The sequence below is a fragment of the Oncorhynchus mykiss genome, chromosome 14, assembly GCF_057628025.1.
Source record: "Oncorhynchus mykiss isolate SJ-2025 chromosome 14, ASM5762802v1, whole genome shotgun sequence".
NCBI lineage: Eukaryota > Metazoa > Chordata > Actinopteri > Salmoniformes > Salmonidae > Oncorhynchus > Oncorhynchus mykiss.
In genome coordinates, this window is record NC_143035.1 from 22,499,160 (window position 1) to 22,520,282 (window position 21,123).

A 21,123-nucleotide genomic window follows, 5' to 3' on the forward strand; every position below is an offset into this window, starting at 1 on the left:
AAGCAAAAAGGGAACTGCGTGAAGTCAATTCCTCTGAAAGGGTGGGGTTTAGTCTCCTGCTGCCACACACTGTTAGTACATGGAATAAGAGCAGCCATAGCAGAGGTCTTTGTCCATGTCAACCCTCCACATCACAGTATGCAGACAGTGGTCTGTCTATAGGCGTTGCTGAGTGTCAGAGTTAAGGTAAGTGATGAGGTATTTGCTAACTAAATGGTAGGGGTCCATCTGCTGGGAAAGACGAAAGCTCTGTAGGTTACATGCAGGCTATGTATTACTGTATGCGTTACATTGAAAAATAGGCTTCTATTGAGTATGCAGGTCCTCATTACCTGAGAGAGAACCAGATGGTCATTGTAGAAGAGAGTTTGTTCTGAAAGACTTACCTGGGTAAATAAAGGTTTAAATTGTTATATTAAAAGGTAAGTCAGAAGGTTGACATTACCACTACATGATGTCTAAGAAATAATTAAAAGTCATCAATTTGGTCTCTTTTGATGAGGTTTCAACCAGAAATGGGACTATGTAAAGCATGAATCATAGTAAGTTACCATTACATTGGGAGGACATCGGGAGCTCCAACATTGAAGCAAGCTTGACGTTTCTGGACTTTCACTATCGTATCCAAAGCAGCAACATGGTTAAATCCAATTTCTTGTTCATGAAAAGTGATGGAAAATGTCCAAACAAACTACAGCATATCATTCATGTATCATTCCTCAGTATCTCTATTAGATGTTCATTCATTGTCCAGGCCTGTCTTGAACACATTGTATGTTGGAGGGTGGATGATGCCCACATGCATATCAAAGAACATGTAGTCGGTACTTTTTTTCCCTTCTTCATATTAAACACATTGCCCTTAATGCAATATGTACAATATTTTGTCAATGAATGAGTTACAATGCACTTTGGATAACAGTGGAGTGATTGGAAATAGAAAACAAACACTATCATGTTCATTCTTAAACTTTGTTGTTACGTGTCCACTGTCCATGCTCTTATGTTTACATTTCACAGTGGAGAGTTTTGGAGCTGGATATTAAACATGACTGACTTAATATTAATTTGATAACATACACAGTGTACAAAACACAAGGAACACCTGATCTTTCCATGACATAGACTGACCAGGTGATTCCAGGGGAAAGCTATGATCCCTTATTGATGTCACTTGTTAAATCCACTTTAATCAGTGTAGATGAAGGGGAGGAGACAGGTTAAAGAAGGATTTTTAAGCCTTGAGACAATTGAGACACGGATTGTGTCTGTGTGCCATTCAGAGGGTGATGGGCAAGACAAATGATTTAACTGCCTTTCAACTTGGTACGGTCAGGCACACCCGTTTGTGTGAAGAACTGCAATGCTGCTAGGTTTTTGCCGCTCAACAGTTTCCCGTGTGTATCAAGAATGGTCCACCACCCAAAGGACATTCAGCCAACATGAGACAACTGTGGGAAGTAGTGGAGTCAACATGGGCCAGCATCCCTGTGGAACACTTTCTACACCTTGCCCCGACGAATTGAGGCTCAATATTAGGAACGTGTTCTTAATGTTTTGTGCACCCAGTGTATGTTGGTCTGTGCAATTTCAGCAATATCCCTGAAACATTGATGCAAAGAAATTGCAAGCCGAAAGCTGCCTTCGCTTCTACAAAGAACAGTCACCCCGCTATGCAGTACGTCTTCTTGACCCATTTCTTTTAGTAGCTGGTATGTTACATTAAGGAAGAAAGTAGGGTTTGTAAAACCAAGATCTGTTTGTATGTTTTGGCCTGTTTGTATTATCTGAGGATGTGAGGAACCCTTCTGCCTAAATATCTTCACATGGAGAGTTTCCTTTTGTGGTCAGACACACACTGAGTGTGTATGTGTGTCACCACAAAAGTAAACTCTCCATGTAAAGACACACACACTTATCAGACAGGAAACGTCCAGAGAGCATTTGTTGCAAGGTTCCTGTTATCAACAAACCAACACTTTCATTGGAAGAGAGTGTGTCATTGAAAATAAGACAAAGTACTCCATAAAATGATATTGAACCCATGTATGTTACTGTGCATAAAGTCTGTATTCCTCTTCACCATTGGTTAGTCGATTTAAGAGACACATCCTCAGTGTGATTGATTGGATGCTGTGTCCCTGGCATTTTGTTTATCCCACATTGAGGCTTGTATCAAACAAATAAATACTTTGGTGGTATGTTGTTGCTAGTATGTATTATACTATGTGTTAGTAGTGTTATGACAGTGTCAAGAGAGGAAGAGGGGATGTAACAGTAACCAGTTGAACCACAGTGGTGCCACTGATACTTTCCAACATTGTCTCTTTTTATTTAGCATTGCAGTGCAACACTGTTGCAACTTCCCTATAAATTCTACTGTGTCAGCCCAAGTGACTCAAGCTCTTTAGAAAAAAACCTAGCACTTGTGTGGCTTACAGGCTAAACACGACTGTTGTAATACAAGATATTACGATTGATAGGACAGCTGCAGCCACTAAAGAGACACATTTATACTTGCTCTACCTAGAAGCTTTAGGTCAGTGTTTTGCCCAGGCTTATATCTGCATGTAAACAACCTATGTTTGAAATATTGTGTGGACTGCACAGTATGAGCTTGCAGCAGAGGCAAGGGGTTTGATTATGTGTCAAAGAGGATTATTTGTAACATAACATTACACAAAATTATAATACTGTTGTTGACATACTGCATAGTATCAAAATCATCTAGCTAGTGTGAAAGAAAACATTACACTCATGGCTAGTCGGATGTGCCTACTATCTAGTAGTGTGAAAAGAGAGGGGGTATCAGCAGCAGATGCAATCAGGAAGTGAGAAGGAGGGTGTTTAAAATAGTCTGAGCTGAGCTGAGTAAACTTGTATCATTGAGATAGCATGCAGAGGCACCTTAACGATTAAGCTCTTTTGAATATATCTACGGTATAAGGAACATGGGTGAGTTGGAGTTGGTGAGAAACGTTCTGTCGTTACATGTCTGTGACATTGAAGTATTCCTTTTTTGAGCGCTGTGTTCATTTTAGGACACTGCCTATGTTAAAAGAGAACTATAAGGTTGTATTGATGATGCAGGCAGGGAACTATACATGGTTACTTGGACTTTGAAATAATTCCTCATTGGGTTTAATTTTGGGGTTAAGTCAGTTATTTGAAAGAAGAAAAACTGTTGTTGATTCTGTGGCCTGTATGAAAGGGAAGGTCAAGTAGATCAAATACTATTGAATACTTGATATGTATGCTTGATTTAGTTTGCCAACGTTTGCAGTGTATCCAATGGAATAGTACCCGAAAACCCCAAGATACCAGTAAATCTAGAGTACCTCAAATACAAAGTATTTGACATATGTATGAATTTGGACCCAGCTCTTCTGCATGGTGAACAATGGCATTTTCATGCTTTATGTTATCAGATGATCATACTCTGTACATTTGTGGCCTGTGGTATCAGCTGAGGTGACATCACCACACCAGTGTCCATAGTGGAGCCATTATCCTGATCCCCAGATAATTAACAAATATCTGACGCTATCTGTCTATTTGTCAAACTTGCTTTCCTTCCGTCTGATGCTGGAATGAATCAATAGAGGCCTTGTTTTGTGTGGAAGGCTGACAGTGGTGTGGTTGACCAACCCAGCAAGGTGCAATGAGTGGTAGATACAAAGAAGAGCATAGGAATCCTTTTGTCTCTGTGTCTTATGTTTCCTACAATAGGGACCTATTTCTCCCCATATTTCACGAGTTCAACAAAGTATTGTCACTTCAATAGAACTGCATTACCAAAAATAGAGTTTGTGGACATTCATCAAATAAAAGGGATAGTGTATGCCAGCATGCCAACAGAGATACGCATTATTTTGCACTAAGCATTATTAACGCTAAGCTGTAAGTCAATGAACCCAAATCCTTAGTGAACTTTCCCTTTAACAATATCAGACATGAGAGCATAAGCATTGGCAACGATTGTAGGTGGGGAAAGGTTTGCGAGGGGTAGCCGATAATGTCCTGCCTTCATCGTATGGGGAAAAGAGAGGGTCAATGTGTTATGGAACATACAAATAAAATAAAATGTCACATGCGCCGAATATAACAGGTGAAATATATACAGTGAAATGCTTACTTATGAGCCCTTAACCAACAATGCAATACAAATAAGAATAAGAAATAAAAGTAACAGGTAAATAAAGAGCAGCAGTAAATTAATAATAGCGACAATATACAGGGGGGTACCGGTACAGAGTCAATGTGCAGGGGCACCAGTTAGTTGAGGTAATTGAGGTAATATGTACATGTAGGTAGAGTTATTAAAGTTACTATGCATAGATGATAACAAGAGGGGGGCAATGCAAAAGTATGGGTAGCCATTTGATTAATGTTCAGTGGTCTTATGGCTTGGGGGAAGAAGCTGTTTAGAAGCCTCTTGGACCTAGACTTGGTGCTACGGTACCGCTTGCCGTGCGGTAGCAAAGAGAACAGTCTATGACTTGGGTGGCTGGAGTCTTGGACAATTTTTAGAGCCTTCCTCTGACACCACCTTGTATAAAGGTCCTGGATGGCAGGAAGCTTTGCCCCAGTGATGTACTGGGCAGTACGCACTACCTTCTGTAGTGCCTTGCGGTCGGAGGCCGAGCAGTTTCCATACCAGGTGGTGATGCAACCGGTCAGGATGCTCTCGATGGTGCAGCTGTAGAACCTTTTGAGGATCTGAGGACCCATGCCAAAATCTTTTCAGTCTCCTGAGGGAGAATAGGTTTTGTCGTGCCCTCTTCACGACTGTCTTGGTGTGCTTGGACCATGTTAATTTGTTGGTGATGTGAACACCAAGGAACTTGAAGCTCTCAACCTGCTCCACTATAGCGCCCTCGATGAGATTTGGGGTGTGCTCTGTCCTCTTTTTCCTGTAGTCCACAATCATCTCCTTTGTCTTGATCACGTTGAGGAAGAGGTTGTTGTTGTCCTGGCACCACACGGCCAGGTCTCTGACCTCCTCCCTATAGGCTGTCTTGTTATTGTCGGTGATATCCATGGCTTCTGGTTGGGGTATGTATGTACGGTCATTGTGGGGACAACGTCATCGATGCACTTATTGATGAAGCCAATGACTGATTTTGTGTACTCCTCAATGCAATTGGAGGAATCCCGGAACATTTTCCAGTCTGTGCCAGCAAAGAGTCCTGTACCACTTTTTTATTGATCGAGTCACTGTTGCTTCCTGCTTTAATTTTAGCTTGTAAGCAGGAATCAGGAGGATAGAATTATCGTCAGATTTGCCAAATGGAGGGCGAGGGAGAGCTTTGTATGCGTCTCTGTGTGTGGAGTAGAGGTGGTCCAGAGTTTTTTCCTTCTGTTTGCACATTTAACATGCTGATAGACATTTTGTGAGACCGATTTAAGTTTCCTTGCATTAAAGTCCCTGCTACTAGGAGCGCCACCTCTGGATCAGCGTTTTCCTGTTTGCTTATGGCAGAATAGAGCTCATTTGGTGCGGTCTTAGTGCCAGCATCGGTCTGTGGTGGTATTTAGACGAAAACTCTCTCGGTAGATAGAGTACCTCATGATAAGCTGTAGACCACACTAACTCAGGCAAGCAAAACCTTGAGACTTCCTTAGATATTGTGCACCAGCTGTTATATACAAAAGACATAGTCTGCCGCCCCGTCTTACGAGACGCTGCTGTTCTATCCTGCTGATACAGCGTATAACCAGCCAGCTGTATGTTGATAATGTCATCGTTCAGCCACAACTCCGTGAAGCATAGGATATTACACTTTTGAATGTCCCGTTTGTAGTTTAATCTTCCGCATAGGTCATAGATTTATTTTCCAAAGATTGCGAGTTTGCTAGCAGAATGGAAGGCAGTGGGGGTTTATTCGATCGCCTACAAATTCTCAGAAGGCAGCCCGCCCTCCGGTCCATTTTTCTCCACCTTCTCTTCACGCAAATGACGGGGATCTGGGCCTGGTCCCAGTAAAGCAGCATATCATTCACGTCGGGCTTGTCGTTAAAGGAAAAAAAGGATTCTGCCAGATCATGATGAGTAATCGCTGTTCTGATGTCCAGAAGTTATTTTCGGTCATAAGAGACGGTAGCAGCAACATTATGTACGAAATAAGTAAAAAAATAAGTTACAAACAATGCAAAGAAACAAACAATAACACAATTGGATAGGAACAAGTAAATTGTCAGCCTTCTTCTCTGGCACCATCTTACAGATGTAGGATATTAATTTGATCACACTGTTGCTGGAGAACTTTCCTGCAATGGAGGACATTTAAAAAATGTTGAGGTTCCACTTTGAAATTTCAGACTTGATTTTCAATGTATCAACTCCTACAAAATAATAATAATTCATATTTCCTGTTGCTGCAGTATTACTTTCCTGCTGTAGCAAACTGGAATTAAGATCCTACATCTGTAGAGAAGCAGGAAGATGTGGGTAAAGGAAACAGTTGTACCACAACGAAGGAGGAAACATTGGCAGGAGCGCTCATGCAAACCAGGGGTTAATATGTATACACTGATATCTGCTCCGGATCACATCTGTTACTATCTGTTTCTATCTGCTTTCAGATCTATGCTGTAGATCTATGCTTTAGATCTATGCTGTAGTGACAAAGCGCAGAGTTCATGAAGAGTAGGTAAGTAGTTAGTCGTATAAGAACCTGGGGGAAGTTGGTCTTATAGTCTTATAGATATACCTTCCCAAAATCCTACCCTTAACCATGAGGGATGACAATGTAAAACTGACCTTAGGGCAGTGTCTAGAGGGAAATGTTACCCTACTATGTTAAGCACTGTGGAAACTTGTGATAAGCTGAGTTTCAGGTAAACACCTGTACAGTACACCATTAATCAAATGATGTTGTTCATGAGAACAGTCAACTACACGTTTCCTCCAGTAGCTACAGTCACTAGCAAGGTTTGCTACAGCACTTGATGTGGTTGAAGCTGCTGGTCTCTTTCTCCCCCATCAGGCCTTGAATGCATGATACCAAAACATTTTACACCTTCTTCCATCTCTGACTGTAGCTGTTAAGTTGACTTGCCTTTTCTCCAGGTAGGGGGATAACATCTGATCAGACCATGTCAGACAATCTCCTGGAAGAGATCTTTATAAAACGCTCCCAGCAGAAGAAGAAGACCTCCCCTTTAAACTTCAAAGAGAGGCTGTTCATCCTGACACAGGACAAGATCGCCTACTACGACTATGATCTGGACAAAGGGGTATGTACTCGTAGCCTGGATCTGTTTGTGCTGATCTGGGACCAGGTTAATGTACTGTATTTTTAATTTTATTTATCTGTTATTTTACCAGGTAAGTTGACTGAGAACACGTTCTCATTTGCAGCAACGACCTGGGGAATAGTTACAGGGGAGAGGAGGGGGAATGAGTGAATGAGCCAATTGTAAACTGGGGATTATTAGGTGACCGTGGTGGTTTGAGGGCCAAATTGGGAATTTAGCCAGGGTTAACACCCTACTATTACGTTAAGTGCCATGGGATCTTTAATGACCTCAGAGAGTCAGGACACCCGTTTAACGTCCCATCCGAAAGACGGCACCCTACACAGGGCAGTGGGATATTTTTTTCTAGACCAGAGGAAAGAGAGCCTTCTACTGGCCCTCCAACACCACTTCCAGCAGCATCTGGTCTCCCATCCAGGAACTGACCAGGACCAACCCTCCTTAGCTTCAGAAGCAAGCCAGCAGTGGTATGCAGGGTGGTATGCTGCTGGCTTATGTTATCATTATAAACACTGACCATAACCCAAGCGTAGTTTAACACTATAACAATTCTATCATACTACGCTATGCTTCCACAAATATACTACAGTACCTGTATTGTTGGTCATCTCAATAGGTCTGGGTTTAGTAGTCTTGTCGTTCCCCCACTCACTGTAATCCTTATCCTCTGTGCAGAAAAAGAAGGGGTTGAAAGGCACCGTGGGCATCGATAAGATCAAGTGTGTGGGGACAGTACAGCCGGAGCCCAGTGCCCCCGCGGAGCGCCAGTACCCGTTCCAGGTGAGCTACTGCTGGTCCTAGATCAGTGAGACCAATGAGATTAACACAACCACAGATCTCAGACCTGTGGATGTTTTAGTTCACTCTCTCTTCTTCTCGTGTCCTGTTACAATAATTCTGTGTGGCAGTAAAAAGAGAATGCACTCCATCACTGTTGCTCCAGTTGAGTGACATCAGATGACCTCTAGATACTGTAGATGTTTAAAGAAGCGTTGTGCTTCCTTTAACTCGCTGACACTATTCTCCAGGCATTTACTTTGCTCAGTCTTAGTTGAGGGTCCAGTTAGCCCTGGGCTAAAATCATGCAGGATGAAAAGCCCATAGAGACTGAAGTTGGAGACTTTTATCTCCCTCACCAACTTCAAACATCAGCTATCTGAGCAGCTAACCGATCGCTGCAGCTGTACATAGTCTATTGGTAAATAGCCCACCCATTTTCACCTACCTCATCCCCATACTGTTTTTATTTATTTATTTTTCTGCTCTTTTGCACACCAATATCTCTACCTGTACATGACCATCTGATCATTTATCACTCCAGTGTTAATCTGCAAAATTGTAATTATTCGCCTACCTCATGCCTTTTGCACACATTGTATATAGACTCCCCCTTTGTTTTCTACTGTGTTATTGACTTGTTAATTGTTTACTCCATGTGTAACTCTGTGTTGTCTGCTCATACTGCTATGCTTTATCTTGGCCAGGACGCAGTTGCAAATGAGAACTTGTTCTCAACTAGCCTACCTGGTTAAATAAAGGTGAAATAAAAAAAAAAAAAAAAAAAAAAAAAAAAAAAAAATTCAGGTAGCTTTGAGGTGAAAAGGGATATACTGCATCTACCTAAGAGAAACTAATTTACCCAGCAGTGCAGAGATGGTTAACATGCTGAAAGTCAATCTACCTCAACAGAGAAACTAATTTACCCAGCAGTGCAGAAATGGTTAACATGCTGAAAGTCAATCTACCTCAACAGAGAAACTAATTTACCCAGCAGTGCAGAAATGGTTAACATGCTGAAAGTCAATCTACCTCAACAGAGAAACTAATTTACCCAGCAGTGCAGAAATGGTTAACATGCTGAAAGTCAATCTACCTCAACAGAGAAACTAATTTACCCAGCAGTGCAGAAATGGTTAACATGCTGAAAGTCAATAAGAAGAAGTGAAAACAACTCTCTTGACAGTGGAGACCGAGCTGAACTGAGGGTTTCAACAACAGCGCAGGTGTCACCACAGTAGACATGGTGACTAAGCAGCAAATAATATTACAGCCTCTATAAAGACACAGGAAATACCCAATATATTTGCATACCCCTAAATGAGGAGTTTGTGGGATGGGTGGCAGCAAGGCTCAGAAGCACAATAAGCTAACCTAATGTAGCAGGCATTTATTTATCTCCAAAGCAGTAACCTATGGTCATTGCTTGCTATATAGCACAAACAGAAAATCGTCTTTTCGTCCCTATTGTTGTAATAAAATAGATACTTTTACACTATTGTATTGCTTTCATGTGTACGGCCTGACCTGGTACTACCCTTCACCAACTGAAGAAACAGCTGTTTCTCTCTATCCCCCAATTTACCACAGATAATCTACGATGAGGGCCCACTTTACATATTCGCCAAGAGCGACGAGGTCCGAAAGCAGTGGCTCCACAAGCTGAAGCATGGTCAGTTTGCAGCATTATCGTACACCTAACACTAAAGTGTCGGACGAAGAATAGACAAAGGGAGACATGAGATACCATAAACATTTCCTTACGGCCCATAATACCAGCTCCATTGTTTAGTCAGATATAGGTGTCTATGCAAATTGCCAGTGTTGATCCAATGTAAATGTCGTCCCACATTCTGTGCCGCCATGTTAAGTGGTGCGTTTCAACAAGGACCTGATGCAGAAGTACCACCCATGCTTCTGGATGGACGGCATGTGGCAATGCTGCCAGCAGGAAGTCAAACAAGCCATGGGCTGCAGGGTGCTGGAGAACAAGAATGTAGGTCAGTAATGTGGTGGGAAAGCCATCAATAAAACTGGCAGTAAAAAGATTATGTGTTCTCTACCAGCTTATGTAATTAGGAAGTAAATGGGAACATTTTACTTAAAGCTTGCAGGTATAATGCACTATGATGCTGTTATAATGCATCGCAGAACCATATATTCAGATATATCTCAATATATGACTCTGATGCATTGAAAGATGTGTATGATATATGATTATGATGTCTTATAATGCATATATGATGTCTTATAATGCATGTATGATGTCTTTATAATGCATGTATGATGTCTTTATAATGCATCTATGATGTCTTATAATCATCTCATAATGCCCCAGACGAATACCAGCCATTTTGTATCAGTATAAATGTTGATACATAGAGATACATACTTATATAACCATTTAAAACTTGTACCTGCAGGCTTGAAGTGATAACAAGTAACTGAGGAAATAAGTATTATAGGTAACGGCAGAGAAGCATAAATTGTAGTCACAGAGAACAAAACATGAAGCACTCCCTTTCCCTTATAGGGGTTTCAAAGGGGTCTCGGAGGCAATCCAGAAAACCCCTTCCACCTACGCCAGAAGAGGTCTGTCTTACATGTTCTCGCCACTCTTGCGTTCAGTTACAGTATCTCTACCTCTGATTGATACAGGAAGGATATACAGTATCACCCGTCTTTATCAATGTTGTCACCCATCCCATTTTTCAGGAGAAACCTTTGAGGCCTTTACCTCCGCAGCCTCCCGAGGAGCCTGCGCTCACCACAGGCATGACGGTGGTCGCTGAGTATGAGTACACACCCTCCACGCCCCAGGATCTGGAGCTGAGGAAGGATGAGGAGTACATCATTCTGGAGATGTCTGACTCCAACTGGTGGAGGGCCAGGGACAAATACGGGTGAGAGAGGCAGAGAGGAAATTGAGAAGAGACAGGTGGAGGAAAGGTTGTTTAAGAAAGATGAAGCTCATTTTCTGCATTTCTATACAATTTATGCTCATTTTAAAATGCTATTTGGAGAACAGCAAAAAGAAGCAAAAAATGGCCACAGCCATTATCACTTTAGCTTCATTCACCTCAGTCCATCTACAAACACATAGCCTATTAGATACATACAATTAGCCACTACACATGAACTCACATTTAATATATACAGAGGGATCTGTTACCAGAAAAGGTATTTTATTAAGAGAAGGTAAACAAATAGTTTTGCTTTACAGAACAATGTTTTTTGCAGTTTTACAGTATATTCCCTGCAATTCTACACATTTTGCCATGGGACACACACACAATCCATTGTCTCAAGGCTTAAGCATCCTTCTTTAACCTGTCTCCTCCCTTCATCTACACTGATTGAAGTGGATTTAACAAGTGACATCATTAAGGGATCATATCTTTCACCTAGAAAGAGCAGATGTTTTTAATGTTTTGTGCACTCGCCTCCCAGTGGGCAAACTTGGTTGCAATCATTATGACAATATTATGTGAAGTTGTTCAGGTTGTACACTGTTTTTAAAGGAACAAGTCTTTTAGCAACCAGTAAAATGTAACCATGATGTATGTTACCTGCTGGGCTGTGTGTTTGCTGGAAGAACACTTCTAAAACATAACACCTATCAACAAGAAAGCACAAGAAAAACATTAAAAAAGCCCTGACCGACCCTTCGCCCGGCTGTGCTTCCCTTTCTAGTCTGTAATGGTTTGCAAGCCCTGCCACATCCGACAAGCGCCAGAGCTGGTGTAGTAAGATTTGATCTTAGTCCTGTGTTGACGCTTTGCCTGTTTGATCGTTCGTCGGAGGGGATAGCGGGATTTCTTATAAGCTTCCGGGTTAGAGTCCTGCTCCTTGAAAGCGAAAGCTCAAACCTTTAGCTCAGTGCGGATGTTGCCTGTAATCCATGGCTTCTGGTTGAGGTATGTACGGTCATTGTGGGGACGACGTCATCGATACACTAATTGATGAAGCCAGTGACTGATTTTGTGTACTCCTCAATGCCATCGGAGGAATCACGGAACATGTTCCAGTCTGTGATAGTAAAACAGTCCTGTAGTTTAGCATCTGCTTCATCTGACCACTTTTTTATTGATCGAGTCACTGGTGCTTCCTGCTTTAATTTTTGCTTGTAAGCAGGAATCAGGAGGAAAGAATTATGGTCATGTTGCCAAATGGAAGGCGAGGGAGAGCTTTGTATGCATCTCTGTGTGTGGAGTAAAGGTGGTCCAGAGTTTTTTTCCCTCCGGTTGCACATTTAACATGCTGATAGAAATGTAGTAAAACAGATTTAAGTTTCCTTTCATTAAAGTCCCCGGTCACTAGGAGTGCCGCCTCTGGATGAACATTTTCCTGTTTGCTTATGGCGGAATACAGCTCATTGAGTGCGGACTCAGCCTCAGTCTGTGGTGGTATGTAGACAGCTACGAAAAATACAGATGAATACTCTCTCGGTGGATAGCTTATCATGAGGTACTCTGTAGACCACCCTAACTCAGGCGAGCAAAATCTTGAGACTTCCTTAGATATCGTGCACCAGCTGTTATGTACAAAATACATAGTCCGCCGCCCCTCGATTTTAAACATAACACCTATCAACAAGAAAGCACTAACTGACCCTTGGCCCTGTAACAAAACAATGACATGCTTCCAAGAATAGAGATGAGGACTGGTGATATGATCAGTATACCAAGGTTAAGGTACATTGGTATCTTAAAGTCACAGGTGCATTTAAACTGTTTTCATGATATGTGTGTTGTTTTAACATGCAGTAAGAATAACAATCATATCCCTTTCATACATTATGGGCGACATTTTCATGATGCAAAATAGTGATGATGCAAAACACAGTAAAACTCATTTTAATCTGGCAGTGTGATTTAATTTGATACTTTTCTTCAGAAATGTGTGTTTATGCATTGCTGAGATGACTAAACTCAGTTAAATAATCATATTTTTATCATGCATATTGTTGAGGAAAAGTGTTAAATTGAATCACACAGCTAGATTAAAATGTTGAGTTTTAAGGTATGTTTTTCACAGATGTGAACTGTTGTGCAGCATGAAAACGTCACCCTGTGTCTTTAACATGCTAAATGTACATTGACTTATCAGGAGATTGTGTGTGGCCTTCCTTTGCAGCAAGGAGGGATACATTCCCAGTAATTACGTTGTGGAGGCTGGAAATGAACTGGAAAAGTTTGAGTGAGTATGGAATTCTCTTGCTACAAAACATTGACTATTAAACATTGCATTACAATGATAGGGTTTCAGATGTAATCCTACACCTCCCTAATCCTGTGGGAACCAAAAATAATGAGGTACCAAGTCACCACACCTTCCAAACACATTAAATCCCAGCAGGGCCGTGTTCAGTGGGGCACGTAACAGAAAACGTTTCAAAATGTTTTGCAACTGGATGCGAAAATGTGCATTTCTTATTGGATGAATCAAGGTAGTCCCTCCCTGTTTCAATCCGTTTTCTTCCGTTTTGTGCCTAATTAACACGATTCAGCAGAATACTGCCTCATGTGACCTGCTTTAATACCCGTTGCTATGAGGTCAGGTTAACCATAGTGGTTTATAAAATGCACATTTCACCTTTTCTTTTTCCCAGCTGGTACTGCAAGAGCATGAACCGTAGCCAGGCAGAGAATCTGTTGAAGACAGAGGTAATCTCAATGAGAAAACAAACATCTGTAACATACAGTATCAGTTGACATACCACTGTTCCTCTCTTTTGCTTGCACCAGCAACACAAGTGCTGCATTTAAAATCATTTAAAATATCACAAAGGTTATTTCCATTGTGGTCCTCTGATCTGTGGTCCTTATACCATTAGCTATGGGCACCAATTTTAGCTATGGGCACCATCATCTGTCAAATAGCTTAGAATGACAGAACATTGCTATGGGATACTCACAAAGCAATACTGCCTCTGCTTAGTATGTACCTCTGCTATTGAGGTTATTGATTTTTCTTTTTTCCCAGAACAAAGATGGTGGTTTCTTAGTACGTGACTCAAGCAAAGCTGGGAAGTACACCGTTTCTGTGTTCACCAAGGGCGGGTGAGTTTATTGAGGGCAGACAGATGGGGCATGGCTAACTGTAACTGCGTCCCAAATGGCAACCTATTCCCTTTATGGTCCAATACTTTTGACCAGAGCCCAGGGGGTGCTATTTGGGACACATCCTGTGAGTAGGCCTATCCACTAGTCAAAACCGTGAATGAGTTCAAAATGGTACACAATTCTCTATGTAGTGCACTACTTTTGACCATGTGGCTCTGGTCTAAAGTAGTGCACTACATAGGGATTGGATGCAATGTCAAACACGGACCATAAATGGAAAGTCAAAAGAAGAACTGCTCAGCAGTACATATTGAAAGCAAAAACAGCCGCCTGCAGAGGAAGAGAGATGTAAATGTCTCCATGCAAAACCAGGATTATTCTTTCTGAGCAACCTTTCAAAGGGCTTGGGTCAAAAGTACCACACTATATATGGCAGGAGTATTCAAATGTTCTACCTGAAACTGTTGGTGTCCCAAGCAATGTTCCCTCAAAAAATGTTTGGCACTGAGCAAATGTAATTTACTGTGAGCACGGAGGCTGTGAACACTGAGACTGTTCCCGCTTTAAGTTATAGTTTTAACTGTGGCCAAGTAGGTTACTGTGGCTATTTGATCATAATGTAGGCCTACCAGAGTGGCCTACCATAAAAAAAACATGGAGAAAAATGCATCCCATAACATGTGAACATGAACATCTGTTCTGTTACTCAGTCTACAGTAACAGCAATGTGTTGTGTTCAATGAGAGTTTTGAAAAAACATGCAGGGCTTGACATTATCCTGTTTATCGACATGTCCTTCAAACAGGCGATGAAAAAGGGTGTGTTGTTTGATGCAAGAAACCACTTTACAAAATAGCATTCATTATTCACATACCATTATTACAGAGAATCAGACAAATTATGCTACCATCAACCTATTGCTACCATCAACCTACCTTTTCAAAGATGTCTAGAAATGCACACATTTTGTGCTCTTGTAGGAAGCAACCACTCCCCCATTGTTGAGGAGAAATTAGCTAGAACTGGGCTAATAACTCACTTACTAGCAAAGAATATTAACAAATGTGCACAGGTGGCTACATGCAGCTCTCGCTTTGATCTCAAAACAAGCGCATCTTCTCTTGACTGCTCACACTGTAAACACAGTCCAGTTCGAAGTGAATGGCACAGATCCATATGGCAATGGCTATTTGCATATATAGGCCTACTTCAGCTCTGATTGGTTATGGTGCAGTGGTCTGTGTCAAATACAGGCCTGAGTTGTGTCTGTCAATGCAATTGAATTCTACTCCAATGCGCTCTGCCTACAAGGCGCTCTGCCTACAAGAAAATCTCTTAAACAGTTAGTTAAGTCTTGCATAGTTCATTTTGTTTGGGTATGTGACATTGAAAGTGGATAATATTACATTGATTTGAGCACAATTCTCACAGTAGAGCAAAATCAAATCAAATCAAATGTATTTATATAGCCCTTCGTACATCAGCTGATATCTCAAAGTGGTGTACAGAAACCCAGCCTAAAACCCCAAACAGCAAGCAATGCAGGTGTAGAAGCACGGTGGCTAGGAAAAACTCCCTAGAAAGGCCAAAACCTAGGAAGAAACCAGGCAATGTGGGGTGGCCAGTCCTCTTCTGGCTGTGCCGGGTGGAGATTATAACAGAACATGGCCAAGATGTTCAAATGTTCATAAATGACCAGCATGGTCCAATAATAATAAGGCAGAACAGTTGAAACTGGAGCAGCAGCACGGCCAGGTGGACTGGGGACAGCAAGGAGTCATCATGTCAGGTAGTCCTGAGGCATGGTCCTAGGGCTTAGGTCCTCTGAGAGAGAGAAAGAAATAGAGAAAGAGAGAATTAGAGAGAGCACACTTAAATTCACACAGGACACCGAATAGGACAGGAGAAGTACTCCAGATATAACAAACTGACCCAACCCCCCCGACACAAACTACTGCAGCATAAATACTGGCGGCTGAGACAGGAGGGGTCAGGAGACACTGTGGCCCCATCCGAGGACACCCCCCACTCCGAGGACAAATGTTGATAGTGTTAACGAAAGGGGAAAACTCTAGAAGGTTGAGTAAAGTTCAATCTCGTGCTTCTCTGCGCGGGTTTATATTTCTTCTGCGTGGCAGTCCGAGGGAAGCTGCGTGCCCGCGCACGCACGCAGCTTAGGGGGAACATTGGTCTCAGGTCTAAATCAATCCACGATTTATGGGGAATAATTTTTTTAAAGCAGTGGAACTAGCTTCGAGGTCAAGGTTTGAATTTGCAAGATATAGGGAATAGGGTGCCATTTTGGATGCAATCAATGTGTCAGTGAACAGAGCATCTTGTTGTTACTTTCAGATTCACAGCTCATGAAAATAAACAAAACTATTAAAAGGACATTACACTCCAATATTAAAGATCCAGCTATACACCACAATAACATTTTTTTTACAAAAGAGATAAGAACTATGTAATTTCTAGGTTTGCAGTGCTTATCTTTTACATTCATTTGGGGTTGAGGCATATAACTAGACCTACACAACCAAGGGCGTGGGATGTAGATTCAACGGAATTAGGCTACTTTTGAGGTCTAAAAGCATCTGACAAAGTTTGATTTTGGAGTGTTGTGTTCCTTTAAATTCCTATCCCTTTAACACAACCTAGTAACTCTCCTCACTCACACCAAACATAACACTCCTAACTCAAACCAAACCAAACACTACTCACTCTTCCCATTAGGGAGACTGCGGGTAACTGCAGACACTACAACATCTGCACCACCCAACAAGGCCAGTTCTACTTGGCAGAGAAGCACAATTTCAGCAGCATCCCAGACCTCATTAACTACCACCAGCACAATGCAGCAGGTACAACTAACCCCAACTAAGGTTTTCAAAATTCCAGTAACTTTCCTAAAATTCCCAGGTTTTCCAGAAATCCTGGTTGGAGGGTTCCAGATTTCCTTCTTATTCCCTAATGATTCCAGGAATTTTCCAACCGAGATTTCTGGAAAACCAGGGCATTTTGGGAAACTAACCGGAAATGTGCATCCCTACACCAACACATCACTTCATATGCATCTGTGTAACAGTACAGGTTCATCATGATGAAATACAGCACTTAAGATATATTGTCCATCATGTCCCATTCCAGGTATGGTCAGCAGGCTGAAATACATTGTGTCAAGTCGTGCAAAAAATGCCCCTTCCACAGCAGGGCTTGGTTATGGTGAGTGTGTTCTTTCAATACATTTCTATTGAGGGAGTATTATGTATATACTGTAGCCTGGTGGTCCGGTCTGTTTGTGTTCTGGGCAACTCCCCTCTGTCTGTGTTGTCAGGCTGAAGATATGTAGCTGTACCACTTGACAACAATAGAATAGTTGGTTGTGGCACATACAATATGGGACCAGACTAGTGTAGTAACAGAAACCCTTATGACTGACTTTGAGGAATGCTATCTGTAGCTTGATTGCTAACATGAGTAAACATTGTGTTCCTTCAATTTGTTGTTTTGTCCTCCAGGGGTATGGGAGATTGACCCACGCCACCTCACCTTCATCAAGGAGCTGGGCAACGGGCAGTTTGGAGTGGTGAAGTATGGGAAGTGGCAGGGCCAGCATGACGTGGCCATCAAGATGATCAAGGAGGGCTCCATGTCTGAAGACGACTTCATAGAGGAGGCCAAAGTCATGATGTAAGCAAAGCTCTTTCTATCTCAGATGGCTGCAGTTAGTGGACTATGGGGTCAAATGTATTAAATTAATGCTCAATTTCAATTCAACCCCTATCTCCTACTACCATACCTGCTACACCTAAGGCACTTGTGCTGATGTAAATCAAATCATATTTGTCACATACATATAGGTAGAGGTAAAGTGACTAGGTAACTAGAGCAATAGGGAATAGATCCATAGGTAGAGATATATCCAGAGCTTTGGAGGCTGCTGAGAGGAGGACGGCTCATAATAATGGCTGGCACGGCGTTAATGGAATGGCATCAAACACATGGAAACCATGTTTTTTTATGTATTTGATAGCATTCCACTAATTCCGCTCCAGTCATTACCATGAGGCCGTCCTCCCCAATTAAGATGCCAGCTACCTCCTGTGGACAAGAGGTACAGTATTTAGAGTCATATATGGTAACAGCTCTACCTTGTCCCCTGCTGAAATTCTCCTCATATGGGGCAGTCGAATTGTAAAATTCCGTGAACTTTCAATAAATTCCCTGGTTTTCCAAAAACACTGATTGGAGGATTCTGGATTTCCTGCTTATTCCCTCCTGATTCTGGGAATCCTCCAAATGGGATTTCGGAAAAACCAGGGAATTTATTGAAAGTTCTCGGAATTTTGCAACCTTAGACAATAGTGTTGCTCAATTTAACCTACACAGGCCTACAACACATGCTTAATCTTGTCTTGTCTCTTTTCGCTTGAACTAGGAAGCTCCGCCACGAGAACTTGGTTCAGCTGTACGGCGTTTGCACCAAACAAAGGCCCATCTACATTGTCACAGAGTTCCTCTCCAACGGCTGCCTACTCAGCTATCTGCGGGAAGGGCTGAAGCAGCATCCATCCCCCATCCAGCTCCTGGAAATGTGTAAAGACGTCACAGAGGGCATGGCCTACCTGGAGGCTCAGCAGTACATCCACAGAGACCTGGTAAGATATTATAATTGTTGTGGAAATTCTACAGAGGGACACTCGAAGTCAATCTTAAATGATTCATTGTTTATTATCAGCGCGCTGGAGAGGTTCCAACTAACTCAATGCACCAAGTACACATGTTGATCAGGAGCTCTACCTGGGGCAGTCCTGTTAGATCCTTATATACTGGTTACAGACACGTTGCATAGATTTCGTTCATAGGATTGGTTCCGGCATGTGTCTGGCACCGTCTCCCATCTTAACTTATAGAACATATTCTGGGCGTTCTGCCAGATGGTTCTAAGGAGGAGGTCATGTCACCCCTCCGCTCATATCTTTACCAAGCACAGGCAGGAACCAAGGATTATTTACGACACTAAGACAAGATTAACATTTTCAAGGCTGTCTCTTCACATGATAAACATTTCCAAATAGCTTGGGTTTTGCCATTTCCACTTTTGGGACTATTCCACTGACTCCTTTTTGGGACTATTACACTGATTGTTCAAACTAAATCAAGCGCAACTCAGGTATTTGAAAGACACAGCAGGTCTGATCCTGACATGGTACTACTACTATCCTATAATAAACAATACTGGGCCCAAATAACACATACTCTGTTCTGTTTCTCAGGCTGCAAGAAACTGCTTGGTAGATACCAATGGGACCATTAAAGTCACTGACTTTGGACTGTCGAGGTAAACAACTGTGATTGTTGTACTTGAATCTGGCAGCTTTTACAAAAAAGCGCACACTGCAGAAATACCTGACAAAAAATCTAATCTACAGTTGATTCTTACAACAATATTATGTAATTCTTGCTACTTTCTTGACAAGTTGCCAACTCTCCCTGTCATTTCAGGTATGTCCTGGATGATGAGTACACCAGCTCTGCAGGCTCCAAGTTCCCAGTGCGCTGGTCTCCTCCCGAGGTCCTGCTCTACTGTAAATTCAGCAGCAAGTCAGACATCTGGGCTTATGGTTTGTATAGGCCTCCTATCTTAGCTCAGATCCAGGTCCCAGGTCTGTTTGAGCTGTCTTGTCAACTCGGTATGGTTGTTGTCACACCAATGACCATATGAGTTGGCGAGAGCAAACAGATCTGGGAACAGGCTACAGCTATTTAGCCTTTATTCACTAACTGATCATTACATTACTGCTGATAATTTAATAAATATTGACAAGGTTACCTTGCTCTCCATAGGGGTCTTAATGTGGGAGGTCTACACCTTAGGGAGGCTTCCCTACGAACGGTTAAACAACAATGAGATAGTGGAACAGGTGTCCCGAGGCCATCGCCTCTATCGCCCCCAGTTGGCCAACGACAGAGTCTACACCATCATGACCAGCTGTTGGCTGGATGTACGTACAGTATAAAGTAGCCAGCATAATGCCTGGTCCCAGATCTGTATATTCTGTCTTGCCAAATTTCATGGTCACTGTCAAACCAAGTTTGCAAAACTGCACAGTTCAGGGATCAGGCTAGATGAGTGGGGGTCAAAAATAAATGTCAGTAGAATGGACATGTCAGCTTGACAGCTTCTAATCTAAAACAATTTACCTCACCCTCATGTCTTGTCTCTCCTCTTGAATTGACTGGCAGAAGGCGGACGAGAGACCCACCTTTCAGGAGCTGTCGGTGACTGTTCAGGACTTGCTCTATGAGCTCCAGTAGATCCAACCACCACATTCTGAGATTGAAACACAGTTCGCAGACTCATCCCTCTGGCAGATACACTTCCTCATGCAGAGCAGACTCAAGGCTTCATCCCCTCAGGGCCTCATTCTGTGCATCAGCCATTGAGGAACCTGCTTTAGGAGAAGTAGATAAAACTGTTAAAGAAGGATCAGCCATCCTATGGGAGCGCTGAGAGATGCTATATGGTTGAACATGGGACTCCCATGATGAACTCCAGTAGTGAAATAAAATATTATTTGATGAATGTATCTGTTGGTTATTGAGAACATGCTAGATATGAAAAGTTTTTCCTTATTTATTTTGTATGTTTTCTTTTATTACTATAATTGGTGAACTGCATTCAATGATACATACATACATACATACATACATACATACATACATACATACATACATACATACATACGAGAGAGGCCTATCTGTTTCTGTAAGATTTCTTGTTTCTTTTCTATGTCTAGCCACTGAAATGTATAGTAAGAAGAAACACCCTTTAACAACTGAAAATGTAGCTATGTTCTTTCATTAAATTATTGAGAAAGAGCAGCAGCCTACCTTGCAGCGTCTGAGCCTCAGTATCTTAGAGAAACATATTGCATATAATGACAATATGGATAAAGCTTGATAACAAAATGTTTTGGTGACTGTAGAATGTCCCCACATCCAATGATATTTACTGTTC

At 42.0% G+C, this 21,123-nt stretch overlaps 1 protein-coding gene and 1 long non-coding RNA gene across 5 annotated transcripts; one reads left to right on the forward strand and one right to left on the reverse strand.

Annotated features, from left to right (window-relative positions):
* Window positions 1-9: 9 nt before the first annotated feature.
* On the forward strand, window positions 10-20,688 carry btk (Bruton tyrosine kinase). Of its 4 annotated transcripts, none has more exons than XM_021561509.3 (19): window positions 10-186; window positions 6,586-6,653; window positions 7,073-7,239; window positions 7,936-8,040; window positions 9,628-9,709; window positions 9,909-10,037; window positions 10,571-10,629; window positions 10,753-10,940; window positions 13,174-13,236; window positions 13,649-13,703; window positions 14,023-14,099; window positions 16,836-16,963; window positions 17,250-17,324; window positions 17,621-17,792; window positions 18,541-18,760; window positions 19,379-19,443; window positions 19,608-19,726; window positions 19,950-20,107; window positions 20,349-20,688. In XM_021561509.3, exons 3-19 carry the CDS (start codon window positions 7,099-7,101, stop codon window positions 20,418-20,420), a joined length of 1,908 nt encoding a protein of 635 aa, XP_021417184.1. In that variant the 5' UTR covers window positions 10-186; window positions 6,586-6,653; window positions 7,073-7,098; the 3' UTR covers window positions 20,421-20,688. The 4 variants fall into 4 exon arrangements, with proteins under 4 accessions (XP_021417184.1, XP_021417186.1, XP_021417185.1 ...); XM_021561511.3 differs by having other exon boundaries at window positions 20,352-20,688; XM_021561510.3 differs by lacking the exon at window positions 10-186 and adding an exon at window positions 2,814-2,955.
* LOC149978323 (uncharacterized) lies at window positions 20,349-21,109 on the reverse strand. Its single transcript, XR_016486331.1, has 2 exons — window positions 20,997-21,109; window positions 20,349-20,557 (listed from the first exon to the last, which is right to left on the reverse strand). It is a non-coding gene; the product is annotated as an uncharacterized LOC149978323 (long non-coding RNA).
* Window positions 21,110-21,123: the final 14 nt, after the last annotated feature.

Coding starts and splice junctions, on each gene's coding strand:
- btk (XM_021561509.3), top strand. CDS start 7,099: ATGTCAGACAATCTCCTGGAAGAGATCTTTATAAAACGCTCCCAGCAG. Junction 9,710..9,908: donor GCTCCACAAGCTGAAGCATG/GTCAGTTTGCAG, acceptor CGCCATGTTAAG/TGGTGCGTTTCAACAAGGAC. Junction 14,100..16,835: donor TCTGTGTTCACCAAGGGCGG/GTGAGTTTATTG, acceptor TCTTCCCATTAG/GGAGACTGCGGGTAACTGCA.